The sequence below is a fragment of the Sciurus carolinensis genome, chromosome X, assembly GCF_902686445.1.
Source record: "Sciurus carolinensis chromosome X, mSciCar1.2, whole genome shotgun sequence".
NCBI lineage: Eukaryota > Metazoa > Chordata > Mammalia > Rodentia > Sciuridae > Sciurus > Sciurus carolinensis.
The window spans coordinates 44,887,640-44,902,417 of NC_062232.1; the positions used below are offsets into that span (position 1 = coordinate 44,887,640).

A 14,778-nucleotide genomic window follows, 5' to 3' on the forward strand; every position below is an offset into this window, starting at 1 on the left:
TCTTCTGTTCAGACCTTCATCCCAGGCCTTGCCCAGAGCTGTGGAGTGAAGGAGACTGGCTTGCAGCCCAGGGCTCCAAGGATCAGGATTTCTGTACTATGTGAGTTCCTGTCCGTGAGAGAGCTGGGCTTGCACAGTCTTCAGGGTCCCTAGGGACACTTTGCCTGGGCTCCAGGAACTGTAAGTATTGTTTTAACCTCCCTCAATAGAGTGAGCCTGGGGCCCAGCTCATTGCTGCCAAGGGCTGGGAATTTGCAGGGCCTCCCTCTCCTCCTAAAACCTCCTTTCTGCTGTTGCTGGGCAGAGCAGGAGGGGAGGAGGCAGCAGAGGCCAATTGAGCTGTGTGTGCAGAGGGGATTGGTTACACCAGGTACAAATGCCTTGGGCTGCCCTGGCTGCGATTGGCTGCTGAGTCTCTCCCCCTACTCCATCTCTCTCTGGCTCTCTCTGCAGAGCCAGGGGGCTGGACAAGCTGAGCAAAGGGGAGGGGGCCAGAAGGTCCCTCAGCACCAGTGTCTGCTCAGCCCAAGGTTGTCTGGGCTTGCTGAGGCTCTGTGATCCCCTGAAGCCTGAAGCAGGCCTGGCTCTGGGAGATTGGCTCATCCTCCTCTTTGCCCTCAGGCACTCTGTGACCAGAAGGCTGGACACTGGCTTCTCCCGCCTCACTGGGAGAGAGGAGATGGGAGGCCCTGGAGCCCTAGCCCTTGCCCCACTTTGAATTAATGCATAGGTGCATGTGTGGCTTCTGTCTCCAGGTAACCCTGGCTCTCTCACAGCTGCCCAAGGCATGCATCACTCACCCTACCATTGCCTCAGCCACCAGAGGACCCAGCTGGCCTCCTGTGTGACTCCCCTGCCTGGGTGGGGAGAGCTGCCGGGGAAATCACGCCACCTAACCTTGATCTCAAGCTAACCAGGCCCCCGCTTCCTCTCCCGAAACCTGGGGCAGTGCCCAGCTCACCACCCTCTCACTGTCCCCTCCACAAGCACCACACCCCGCCTTCTCAATTCAGGAAGAATGTGAAGAGCACCAGGACACACACTTGCGCTGCCCACCTGCCCATGGCCTCGTCCCCCTTCTGAAGACCACACAGTACTAACACAGACCCTATGCACTTAGGGATCTCAGCATTCTCTTTCTCCCCGTCTTCCTTTCACCATCTCCCCAACGTGCATCCCACTGGATGTTCCTTAGAATGTAAAATTAGGTGCCTTTCCCATCCATGGAGGTGACCCCTTGCTCCCAACCCCCCTCAAACTTCTATCCAGCCTCTTCCCTCCCTGCAGCTTCCCAGGCTCTTTAGCCTCTGGGATGGTCTCTCGCCTCCTGTTCACACCAGCAGAACCACCGGGACTGCTCCTGCTCCCAGCTCACGGGGGCACTGCTTTGCTCAAAGGCAGCGACGTGCTAGCTTACGCCCAAACTCAATTTGTGCATTAGGAATCTCACCAGACTACACCTCGCTGACGAGCTGCAGGGTGGACATTGACTTCCACTCCCTCCCAAAGCCTTTCTCCTTGGCATTCTGACAGGATCAACAGCTGTCCACATTCTCCTACCCATCTCAGGCCACTTCATCCAGTCTCTTTCTCTAGGACCCTTTGTCCCCTGTCCCTTTGCAGAGCTTCCAATATGTCAGATCAGAGTATGCAGAGAAAGTGATTAGGATTGTCTCTCGGTGGAGTAAACTAGTGAGGACAGGGGTGCCGAGCAGGCTTCCTGCTGTTAGTGGGGCCTGGCAACCTGAAGCCTGAGATCAGTGGCTGCTGATCTGGGAACTGCACTGACTTGTGGACATCAGGGCCCTGGCCTCCTGACTCCACTCATTCTCGCTGTGTGGCCTTGCTCTCTACCTTGAACCATACCACTGACTCTCCACCGGCGTCCCCACACCTCGTTCTTTGGCCCGGCGTGCCCGTTTCCCCACCACGACTGCCTACACACTTGCCGTGGACCTTTCACCCGAGTGAATGACGATGCTCTCAACGGACGCTGCCCCAACAGTCACTTCATCAACTTCCCGCCACACAGCCCTTCTGTGTTTTTCTCAGGTGGGGGCACCAGGATCGTGCCTCACCCAGACATGAGTGTCACCTTCAGTCCTGTGCCCCTCCTGTCTGCCACCGTTCCGGCCGGTTTTATCTGCTGGAGACGTCTCGGGCCACCCCACTGCTCCCTCCCAAACTAAACAATCTCAAATTCAGGGTTACTTTTCCTCACGTTCCCTGCTCTTTTCTGAAGGCTCTCCATCCTTGTGGCTAGGCCACAGCAAGCTACTGGGTCGCCATACACATGACCTCATAATGTGTTGCCTTGTCACGGCTCCCTCATCACCGACAGGACAAATTGTAGCTTCCTTTGCATGCCGCCGCAGGACATGCCAGCCTTTTTCTTATCTCTTACCATTTTGCATCTCAAATCCATGCTCCCTTGTCCCCAAGCCATTTCTAACTCCCTGCACACACTCAGAGATGTCTGGCTTCCGTTGCTTTCCCCCTGCAGCCCCCACTTTGCGGGCATGCCTTTCCCTTCCCTCAGGGCCCCCGCACGTGGCCTGTTTCTTGGGACTTTCCTCAAGTCCCAGGTCAGCCTTGACATCCTCCAGGGTGCCATTCCCCCTCATCTTGCTGCCAGCACACCTGTGCTGTCATGGAAAGGGTATGTCTCATCTCGTGTCGGGATTGTTTCCATCTGCTTGGCCACAGGGAAGAGGTAGGTCATGTGTGTGGAATCCTCCAGAGTTCCCTGCACCGGCCTAAACTGGAAATAACGCGATTAGGTTCCCAGGGAGTCCTGACTGAATGAGCAGTGAATGTACTGGGTTTGAAAGGTGGCACACTCAAGTAGGTAATGGGATGGAGATGCAGGGTTCCCGGCAGGTGGCAGGAGTCAGAGCTCACAGTTAATGGAGGTCCCGGTTGTCCAATTTAATGCCGATTCCCATCTCTCCAGTCTGTATTCTCACTCCAAGCATTTGTGGACACGGTCAAGAACCAAGCGACAGAGGATGTCTCCATGAATTAAACACACCCAGGTAGGTGACAGGAGGGCAGGTTATGCTCCTGCTGCCACCTGCTGGCAGCGTACCCTGAGCTCCTCCTCTGGGTGGATCCAGTGCATTCCTTCCTCCTGCGAAACAGGCTTGCCCTACCTCTGCACCCCTGCACATGCTGTTCCCACTCTGGCATGCTTTTCCCTTCACCATGTTCACAGACGTGGAAGCAATGCCATTCATTTTCCCCATGCTATCTGAAATGTCAACTCCTTCAGGAAGACTGTCCTGATCCCACCTTCTCTGGAAGCCCCCCCTTAGTCCCACAGACATACACACAGTACCTATGGATTTCATGCTCGCGATGCCAGATGTGATCCGACTGCATCAAAATGGGGAGACCGGGGGTTGAGGCCACAGATTTCTGAGTTTGTGGTGTCTGAGTACGGGACTCGCCTAGATTAGCTCTGCTGAGTGGAGGTGTGTCCAGGTATGAATGAAGTGGCTGGAGCAAAGCACAATATTCTGGCAGTATTCTGGCAGGGGAGACAGAGGAATTGTGGATGGGATGGAGTCTTGAAGGGGGATTAAGAGGAGGATGCTGACTTGTGGAGAAGGAGGAGAAAGACAGTCCCAGGGCAGCAGCTGGTCTGAGAAAATGTTCACACAGAGAAGAGGGGCAGGCTTAGGTGACCCTGGAGAAAGGTGTGTGCTGCGGGCTGGGGTTGTGGGTTCTTTTTGCTGGCAGCAGGGAGATGTGTGACCCAAAAGGCAGGCTGGGACCAGACTGCTCAGGCTGTCCCCATCCTCCTGGAAAGCCAACGTCTTGGATCAGTGCTCCACTGCTCTGATGCAGTAGGGAGCTCTCAGGGTGTCCACGAGCTCTCAGGGTGAGCTCAGAACCGAAGGACTCCCTGTTTAGGCATTGGCTCATTTGAAAGTAAAAGGGCCATTTCAGAGAATGAGAGACAGCAGGAAAGCCCAAGAGAACATGAGAGTATCAGAGCCACAGAAAGCATGAGAGACAAATCGCTGGCCAGTGGGTCACTTTGCAAACAGGCTGGCACTGAGTGGGCTGTGCCTCGGTCCATTTGGCAATGGGTTCATCTGGACTGTGATTCGATTCCTGTGTTTCCAGGTTCCCAGCTCTCTGGGGATACATGTGGGTCCCAGGGTGGGAAGCCTTGAGAACGTACATACCACCCTATTCTTGTTCACTAGTTTGCATTTATCTCTATGGAGACTCAGAGGAACAGTTGTAAAGAGCAGGGCATTGTGCAGACCTGTCCAACTTCAGAACCCATGTTCATTCCAAGTACCTGCACGTCCCCAATGATGTCCTCCATGACCACATCATACTGGACCATGAAGTCAGCCATGATGCCTGAGCTGGAGAAGGCAGACTGGTCTTGCAATGTGGGGCAGAAGATGATTCGGACACAGGTTGCTCCCTTCTCAATCCTGGTAGATGGAGGTGAGTCAGCCTCACCTGTATGGGAGGGGACGATTGGGGAAGGGTGGCATGGAAGACTTGCCACACCGAAAATCCAGGGATACACACAGCACAAGGGGCACCATCAGGGAAGGGTGAGAAATCCAACCCTTGCCACCACCCGCCTACATCACCCTTCCACCTGCCCCCGTGCCACATCCTCTCCCAATCCTGTAGCCAGCTCCTGCTTCTCCTCCTCCATCACACCCAGCCTGGCAGACCCAGCCGCCCTCTGCTCCCAGCACTGGCGGCCTGTCCCTCACTCACAGCCTCACCCTCCATGCTTCCCATTCTCTCAGGGCCAGACTCTGGAGGAGTGTCACGTGCCCAGCTCACCCAGAAGCCTGAGTTCCCTCCCAGAGAGGCAGTGTGGTGCCTGCTAGGGCAGAGACAGGCACACACAGGGCCTGGGTCTCCTCCCATCCCCGATTCTTCTGTGGGAAATAGCAGTCTAGCAACGTCCTCCTGTGCCATAGAATTTCATGTGCTTTCTTCCCCCCCTGCATCACGTGTGTGAATAAGCCTTTTAGCGTCTCATGAAATCACTGATGACTTTCTGGTCCCGGATGTTTGCTGAGCTGGCCACAAGATCAACTCTTCTGGAATTTTAGTCCAAGACAAGTGTCCATTTAGAAAGGTCTGTGTGCCTCCTTTTTCCCCAGAAAATGGAGACTTGGGAATTCTGCTCCCCCTCCTTCCTGCTACAGCTGTCAGGAAGCTTAGGGGCAAACTGAGCCCCCATACTCTCTAAGGCGCCTGCTCACATACATTCCCTGGGCTTCCTTCCTTTCAGAGCTCTTTGTTCTGTTTTATCCCCACAGGATTGGTTCTATCCTCTGTTTTAACCTTTAAGGGGAAGGGGGAGGGAGCTGCCATTTATAGCTTAGGGCTGAAGAGTCCGGGCGGCAACACTCAAATGGCTTTTGGGTCCAGCTCCCTGCTACTGCCCTGTGTCCCTGGAGAACTTATTCCCTCTCTTTGAGCCTCAGTTCCCTCATCTGTAGCATAGGGATAATAATTACCCTGTGTTTACAGTGACTTTGGGCCTAAATAGGAGCAGTCATGCAAAGTATTTGGAACCATACCTGGATATTCTTGAGTGCTAAATAGTTTTAGCTAGTACAATCCTTACTACTCATTACTCTGAACCAAATGATGGAGAGCAGAATGTTCTCAAATTCTCACAATGGTCCTGTGACATAGAATGCATCTCCTCCATTGTGAAGATGGGACAGTTGAAGTAGATCCTGCAGTGATTTGCTTTGATGATCCTATCTTAAGAGTGTCAAACTGGAATCAGTATCAGTCTGTTTTCTGTCTCTCTCCACTTTGTCCCCCACTCTGTCTCTCTGGGTAAGCAGGGTCAAATCTGCCAGGACCTCCAATGCTAAACACATCTGTGATGGTGGCCACCTGGGCTGGGGGACTTCCCTGTGCTTGTTCACTGTCCTCTCAGAAGAGCCATACAGGCTGGTTCAGTTGTTCTCCAGCCTGGTTGGACACCGAGTCCAGATACCGGTTAAGGATTAAGATTCATGGGCTCTACCACAACCTACTAAACCTGGTACCAGAGGGTTGAGGCCCAGGAATCTGTTTCTGAACGCTCACACAGTGATTCTGATGTAGCCAGTCAGGCCTTCCCAGTCCTCTGGTGAAATCTGAAGCAAGCCTGGCAGCCAGGTTGCCTCTCTGCTCTACGGGTCCTGCAAAGGCATCCTCCAGAGTGCCTGCAGCCCCTGTCTTCCCATGGTCCTCCCACTCTCAGCAGTGATGTCAGGGAAAGCAGTGTTGGCCAGTGTGGCTTCACTGTCCTTAAAATTATAAACATGTGATTTTGTGATCCCATCCAACAAAACTTTCCCTAACATTTATTCTTTTTAATGAGGGAAATCAAATCTTTGAGATGTTTGTAACATGCCCCAAATGTCTTTAACTTCAAACATGCCTTCTCCCCATTGAGGTGGGAAGGGCCTTGGCAGTTAGTACAAGGCAAAAGCATCGCTAGTGTAATGCCCAACAGTAAGTAAATGGTTCCCATTCGGGGAAGATCAGTATGGTAGTTGACCCAAAAATGATGTCCACATACTTGTGTGGTGCTTGGTGCGCAGGCGGCTGGTCCTCAAAGGTGGTACGTGAACATAGGAGATGCCTGTTCTTTCTGACACTGTGACTTCCACCTTCAGTTTTGGCACCAATTGACCAGGCCTCACGCTTACCATCAGCTGGTACTGGCCCTGGTGCCGCTGCAGCAGCTCCTCATAGGCCAGGGCAAAAGTCACCTCTGTGCCTGCTGCCAGGCTGGTGGAGATTTGGAATTTCTCTGATTCCCGGTCCCTGAGTAGGAAAAACAGAAGGGTGGGAAGAGAATGGTATTTACGGAAGAGTAGGGGAGCTGTTAGATGCCCTGTAAGTTGACCTGGTTCTGCTTTTCTTCACTCTTGTTTTAGTAGACCTGACTAGGTTTCTGGTTCAACTAAGTTCCTGGCTCATAGTCAGTCATCCAGGCATCAACTGATCAGCCTCTTTCCTTCCTTTACTTCTTCTTCTAAACATTCTGCCTGAGAAATTATATGAAAGGTGGTTCACCCTTAAGGAATCTCATTCTGTGAAAATTCGAATCTAGAATGCTTTGTTTTACAAAAAAGAGTTTTCACTTTATGCCTCTTCCCCTTCAAATAGCCCCTTACAGAAACCCCTCCCCTATGTGTTAGACTGAGCTTGTTTATATGGCATCAACTCAGTTTGCAGGAGCCAAATCTAAACTTTTCCTGCAGGACGAAATTCTCTTGGAAGCTGGGAGGAAATATTGAAAGAAGACAATGCATTTCTGCCAACTGAATGGAACTCAGAAAACAGAATTCAAATTTAGAAAAATCTCACTTGCATATAACCTTCCAGGAAGGTGCAAATTCTTAAACAATCTATATTCTGAGAGCAGGAGAAAAGTAGAAATGAGGAAAAAAATTTCCATTTGTTGAAAACACTCTGTTACAGACTTTGATACTCATTAACTCTCACTATCTTCATGTAATCGTATGAAGTAGAGATCATTCTTCCCACTTTACAGAATTAGAGACTGAGGACCAGAGAGAACATGTGTCTCCCCTGATCACACAGCTAAGAGGGCTGAGTCATATTTCAGACTGCGTGGCGTCTTACCTGATGCCTACATGAGCAGCTGTCTTTCCCTGGTGATGGGATTCCTCATAGATTTTTTTTGCTTGATGCTTCTCTTTGACTTCTGCAACATAGACTTTATTGTTGATGGTCCTGTTGGTCCAGGAAAGAGAACAAACAGAGAAGACAGAGAGAGATGGTCGAAGACATGGAAAGACATAAAAAAAAAGAGGAGGAGAGGAATGGAAAAAGGGAAAAACAAAATTGTATCATAAAACCCAAGTTTGAAAGGGAAGAAGAGAGGAGAGGAGAGGGAGACAAACCAAGGTGAAGTTGTTACCATGATCTCCATTTGTCAGATGTGGAAATAGACACTACACAGCATGTGATGGACCTAGTATTAGAATTTTTGTTCTCAAGGTGTTAAATGAGTTTTGACTTTTGACACACAGAGTCTTTTTAGGTGAGACATAACTGAACATTTTTATTATAATTGTTACATATTTTCTATAACATTTATTTGAAAACAAAAACATTTTGAACCCATGAGCTCACAGATATTGTTGTTTAGGATGAGACTAACTTAATCTTAAAAAGTGCATCTATTTAAAGGAAATACACTAAGTTAATAATATGGTTGGGGGCATAGGTGGTAAAAGTTGTGAAAGTGGTGTGCGAATTAATGCAAAGCCTTCTGGGACTGACTAGGGAGCTCCCTGTTCTCAGGGAGCTCAGAGATAGATGAGAAATGAGAAAAACAGACTTGCCAATCTTCCAATTTCTCTTAGGTCACAAAGTGTAAGGGAGAATAAAGAAGGGAGAGGGAGAGGACACTTTTGCCCAAGCCTACAGGGAAGGGTCCTGGAGGAGGTGGCTTTGGAGCTGGTTCTGAGAAACAGGGAGGCTATGGATAAATAATCTGCATTGATCATGCCTTCTCAATGTCTTTTGTTGTCTCCTCCTCTTCCTAGTCTCTAAATCTTTGGAACACTTTGACGCTCTATTCTTGATATACTCTCTCTCCTCTTGCTTTTCCTCACTTTCCCTCTCTTTTGTCTTCTGTACTTTCTGCATTCATTCTCTAGGTGATTTCATTCAGTCCTTAAATATCTATTTGCAGCCAGGCATGGTGGCGCACTCCTGAAATTCCAGTGACTCAGGAGGCTGAGGCAGGAGGTTTGCAAGTTCAAGGCCAGTCTGGGCAACTTGAGCGACTCTGTCTCACAATAAAAAATAAAAAGAGCTGCAAATATAGCTCAGTGGTAGAGCACCCCTGGACTCAATTCCCAGTACCATCCCCCAAAAAATGTTTAAAATACTATTTATACACAAATGAATCCCAAATGTATTTCCAGGGTGGATTTGTCCCCTGAACTCCAGAGCTATACATCCAATTGCTTACTTCATATCTCCACTAGAATGTTCAATAGGAACCTCAAGCTTAACAAATATATCCAAAACTGAGCTCCTAGTTTCTACCCACTCCCAAATCTGCTTGTCCCCAGGTCTTACTTATCTTAGGAAATTGTTATTCCATCAAATCTTAGAGCCATGCTTGACTTCCTCTTTTTCTTAAACTCTATTCAATCCATCAGGAATTTTCAGATCTATTTTTAGAATATATCCAGAATCTGACCACTTCTCATCATCCCCACAATTCTTTCCCTGGTTCAAAGTACCAATGTCTCTTGCTTGGGTAAATGCAGTAACCTACTAATAGGCCTTCCTCTTTAAACCCTTGCTCCTTGTAGTCCCTTGTCATAGCTGTCACAGAGATCCTGTTAATCGTAAATCAGGCCACGTATTTCCTCTGCTCAGAACTCTCTGTGACTTCCATCTCATCTCAAAGTAAAAGTCAAACTCCTCACCACAGCCCCTGTGGCCCTACACAATTTGGCTCACTGTTCACCTCTATAATGCCACCACCTCATATTCTGTCACTCATTATTTTCCAGCCACACTGGTCTCCTTGTTATTCCTTTTGATTAAATTTATTTTAAACAAATACATGAAATCATAAAGTTGTACATATTAATGGGTATATACGTTGTGTAATGTTTAAATCAAGTGAATCATATTTATCTCCTCAAGCATTTATTATTTCTTTGTGGTGAAAACTTTCAAAATCTTCTAGCTTTTGGAAATGTACAGTACATAGTGTTTATTGTGCAATAGTACCACAGAGCTTTTTGCACCTATCTAAATGTAACTTTGTACCCATTGATCAGCACTCCCATATTCCTACCCCAGTCTACTTTCCCCAGCCTCTGGCCACAACCATTCTACTCTCTACTTCTATGACATCAACTTTTTTAGATTTCACTTGTGCGTGAGATCATGTGAGTACTTGTCTTTCTGTGCCTGACTTACCTCATTTAACACAATGATCTCCAGCTCCTTCCATGTTGTCACAAATGACAGGATTGCATTTTTATATGGATTTTATGTATTTCATGGTGTATGAGTACCACGTTTTCTTTATCCATTCATCAGCTTAGGTCATTTCCATTTCTTGGTTGTAGTTAATAATGCTCCTGGCTATTTCTTGAGCTTGTTCAGCATGCTCCTGTCTTAGAGCCTTTGCAATTACTGTTCCCTTTGCCTGGAATGCTCTTCATCCAGATCTTTGGAAGTTTTCATACCCTCTCTTTTTTAAGATCTTTGTTCAAATGTTAGTTCCTTAAAGAGACATCTTTGATTACTGTAAATTAGCACCTTTCACTTACTCTCTCCCTTGTTCCAATTTCTCTTTCTTTAGAGCACTTCTCATCTACAAACTGATATATTGTTTTCCATGTCTGTCTTCTCTATGAAACTGTGAGCTCCCTGAAGGCAAGGGTTTTGTCTTTCTTATTTGCTGTAGTATCTTTGGTGCCTGGAATATAACCTAGCACACAATAAGCACTCAATTATTATTTGCAGTCTGGGCATCCCAGACAGACAGTAAGGAAACAGTGTGTTTCAGGGAATAGAAGATCAGAGGGGCAGAGAAGGGAGATAATAGAGTGCTTGGGCAGGCCTAGAGAATCGAGGCTTTGAGTATGAGGCTCAATGAGCTCACACAGCAGTCTCTGTTTCACGAATAGAGTAACTGAGGCACAGATATTGAGAAAGATTGATCAAGGCAGCAGCTTCCAGGAACACTGAGAGAGGATATACAGCAGGCAGAAGAGACCACTCAGGCGAGGAGTGTTTCTAGGCAGCTGAAACAGTATTGCTATGGCTGGACTAGTGTGGGGGTGGCCCAAGCTGGCAGGGTCCCAAGGTCTCCTGGGGGGTGTGGGGGTGTAGGGTGGAGTTGCTCTGGCAGCAGCACACTGGGGCCTCTGTGTGTGTGTGCTGCCTCCAGCCAGCATACTTTCCACAGAGTCTGCCCAAGAACATTTCCTCTAGCCTGCTATGCTTAATTTTTAAAAAATCTTTTGGTGTTTTTTCTATTGAAGCAAAAATTCAAATTCTGCCTGACTATTTGGTCCATGTATTATTTGAATGCCAACTTTTTGGGTTAGCCCCCATACTCCATATCATCCCTGCTTTTTGTTTTTCCCCCCTTTGGTTCTGTTGGTCCCCCACATGCAGTGATCTTGGTCCCCTAAATTTTACCCATATGGAAATTCTGCTTCCAGGAAGTCTTCCTGGACTACCTTAGTGCTTCTCCCCAGCACTTCCTGCCTCTGGCTCCCCACCAATCACCTCCTCTAACCTAGCTTCTCTCCAGAGCAGTGGTTGGAGGACCTTGAAGATACAGATTGTTTATGGCATGAGAACTTTCTCCCCACTAACAGGGTTGAGGGTAGCAGAGATTCTGACTGTGGGGCTCACTTAATCTCTTAGGTCTGAGAGTGTTAATGCTCAAAGTTAGAGGCATTTATATAATTCACACTAGAGTGTTACATGGGCTCATGAGTTCTACTCTAAACTTTTACTTCCCCTGCTCATCCTTCCTAGTTTATACCTTAACCAAGGTTCTGTCACCTACAAGGTCTAACAAGAACAACAACAACAGAAAAGTAGAGCCCATCTATATTTACTTACTCCCAATGTACAATCAGGTTATCTCTCCCTCCAGTGGTCTCTCAAATTCTACCAGCACTATACTACTGTTCCAATCTCCACATGAACTTTGTCCCCATCTCCTTACTCAGTTTCCCAACTTCCTGACTGCCCCCTTCAGCATATCCCTACTTCATTATTGTCACTTCTTGCTTACAATCTTACCATGTCTTGTCATTATGGGCCACAGTTATTTCTGAAGGGGGGTATACATGCCCCTAGGCATGCTACAGACAAATCAGAAGGGAATAGCACTCTATTTATATTAGCACTCTATTTATAGAGTACCTCATACCATTTCTATATAATATATTTATATTATGTATACATTAATAAATATACATATTTTGGGAATATATTATCAAGTTTTTCTTGATAGGTACACAAACACATAACTTGGTCTGGAGGCCATAAGTAAAACCCAAGTGCTCACTGTAACATTGGAAGCCCTACATAGCCAAGTCTTTCCCTACCTCTCAATTCTCATTTCTGATCACTCTTCTACCTCCTGCTCGTACCCTATGCTCTAGTGATATAGGAGCACATGCAGTTCCCCTAATAAGGGGAACTTTATTCCTTGATTCCACAGTCATGCCTTCACCTTACTTGACTGGTGAACATCTCATATTTCAAGCTTCAGGTTAGGTGCTATATCTCAGAGGCTTTATTCAGCTGACTGGGGTTAGGAAACTGACCATTGTCTCTTTTTAGGCCTCACCTTCCTACCATTCCAAATTTGTATTTTTCTTTCCTTGTAGCATACTTTATTAAATCATCTGCTTCTTTTTCATGTCCCTGATTAGATAGTGGACTTTGTGGGAGCAGAGACTGTGTGCAATACATCTTCTTCTTTCTGTCGTATCCATAGTGCAAGTCACATAGTCAACATCAGGAAATGATTGTTTAAAAAAGTAATTTAATATTATCAAATACTTATATGTACCTGACACTGATTTTAGCATAAATTTCCACATATACTAACTCATTCCTTGCAAGTGGATTCAAATTTTATCCCCGTTTTTTAGATGAAACTCCAAAGTAAACTAACTTGTCTTGAGTCCCATAATTGGCAGAGACAGGATTCAAACTCAAGAAGTCTGATCTCAGAGTGCATCCTCTCAATTATCATGTTCTTCTGAAAGAACAAACAAAAGGATGTATGCACAAATGAATGAAGTGTTGAATTTGGAACCAGACTTACATAGTGAAGTTGGAGATAAACGCGAGGTGAGGCAGATCCAGGTCAAAGATGGCTTCGTGGGCTTCAGCGTGTGGATTGAACAGAACAGAGGTGACCAATGTGTGGGCATAGCGAGACACCACAGTGGAACGTATAGAGTAGCTAGTCATCAACAGCTGAGAAAGAAGACAGGAGGTGGGTTAGGTAGATTCTTTGGCTTAGATGGCTGGTACTTGAGGACTCAAGATTTCTAGACTGACCTCAGAGTATGGTGGGAAATTGAGGCCCAGAAAGGGAAAATGGCTTCTGTCACTCATATAGTGGACATTCTTGATAGTTCAGGAAGCTTTAGCAAGTCTCAGGACTAAAGAGTCATAGAAGATCAAGAATCAAAGGATCTATGCACAAGTGTTTTTCCAACTTTAACGTGTACACAAACCTCGGGATCCTATTAAAATGCAGATTCTGGTTCAGCTAGTCTGGGGTGAAGCCAGAGATTCCACCTTTCTAACATTCCCCCTGGGGGGATGCTGATGCTGCTGGTCTACGGATATCACTTTAGAATGAATAAAACACTTTAGCAATGCTTTAGAATGTAACAGAGCAGCAGTATTCATTGAACTCTACTCTGTGTAAGGCATTTAGTCTTTCTTCATTAAGAGCTCAGGTGTAAAGAATTACATCTCATAAGTGCAATCATTCACTGCAAGCACAATACATATTTGCCATTCATAATCTTATTTAATCCTCCCATCAGCCATATGAGCTAAATGTTATTGTCCACATTTTAGAAATGTGTTAACTGAGGCTCAGAGACTGAGGTCACACAGTAGGCATCTTCTTCACCTTTCCTGAAGTTATCATCACTCTTATCTACTCACACATAATACACAGTTAATTTATTTCCAGAGTGGTGCAGTGGGAAATGGAAGTAATTTAGGATTAGACGGACCTAGGTTCAAATTCTGTTTCTGCCACTTCCTGTGTCTTAACCTCTGACCATCTGTTTTCTCCTCTTTATAATGGGGATAATAATAGAGCCTGGCTTATAGGGATGCTCTGAGGATTAACTGAAATAGAAACTTTAAGACCCCTGGTGCAGCACCTGACATGTTCTCAGCAAATAGTAACTCTTCTCTGATCCTACCTTCTCAGTCATAGGACTGAAGAAACAGACTGAACTGCTTCCCCTAGTCCCCCCCCTCAAAGAGCTATTTTTTCACAAATCCCAGAACGTTGTTCCCTCATTCCAGAACTGACCTTTGTGCTTGATGAAGAGGGGCCAGGAGGTCCCTGGTATGTCAATTCAAGGAAAATGGTCAGCAAGAAGCTGACACAGATGAGGCACCTCCACCCAGACATAGTGCCACTTCTGATCTGGGTCTGTTGTTCACTCCCAGAAGGTCTGAGCCTGATCTCCAAACCCTTGCTCTTTTAAACCTCCAGGTATCCCTTCTCTTGAGAGGGAGGGACCATCCTGAAGGGTGTGGAAGGCTCTGAATGTGGCATTGAAGCCTACACAAGCCAGGATTGTCCAAGAGCTGGGGCTGGCATCTTGCCTGGAGAAGGGCTGGTTCCATGCCTCCCTTTTTCCCCTCATCCAGCTGTAAGATGAATTGAAACTAAACATACCAGAGAGCTGGGTCTGTCTGTTTGCTATGTTGGCTCAGGGTGGGGTTTTTCTTTCCTATAAACATCCACTGGAGCCTAATAACTAGGGCCAGAGGAAGGTCATTCAGCACTGAGCATCTTAAAAAGGTAGCAGAGATGAAAGAGGGGTTGGAGATCCAAGCCCCAAATCTTAGTTCTTTCTGGTACTGACTTTAGTCTTGAGATGGGTGGGTCTTACTCAGGGCCCATAAAAATTTAGGAGTCCCACAGACATGACACTTGTAATCTCTGAATAGTCAGAGGCCATGGTGGGCTGAGGCAGAGCAGTGGTT

The 14,778-nt window shown here is 47.0% G+C and overlaps 1 protein-coding gene across 1 annotated transcript in view; it reads right to left on the reverse strand.

Moving 5' to 3' along the window:
• Window positions 1-14,221, reverse strand: part of Itih6 (inter-alpha-trypsin inhibitor heavy chain family member 6) — a 28,010-nt gene extending 13,789 nt beyond the window's left edge. The window contains exons 1-5 of the mRNA XM_047536824.1: window positions 14,096-14,221; window positions 12,857-13,011; window positions 7,645-7,755; window positions 6,572-6,819; window positions 4,313-4,482 (exon numbers count right to left, since the gene is read on the reverse strand). Of these exons, the coding sequence (XP_047392780.1) occupies window positions 4,313-4,482; window positions 6,572-6,819; window positions 7,645-7,755; window positions 12,857-13,011; window positions 14,096-14,197 (786 nt within the window). The 5' untranslated portion in view covers window positions 14,198-14,221. The remainder of the gene's footprint in view (window positions 1-4,312; window positions 4,483-6,571; window positions 6,820-7,644; window positions 7,756-12,856; window positions 13,012-14,095) is intronic.
• Between the last annotated feature and the right edge of the window lie 557 nt (window positions 14,222-14,778).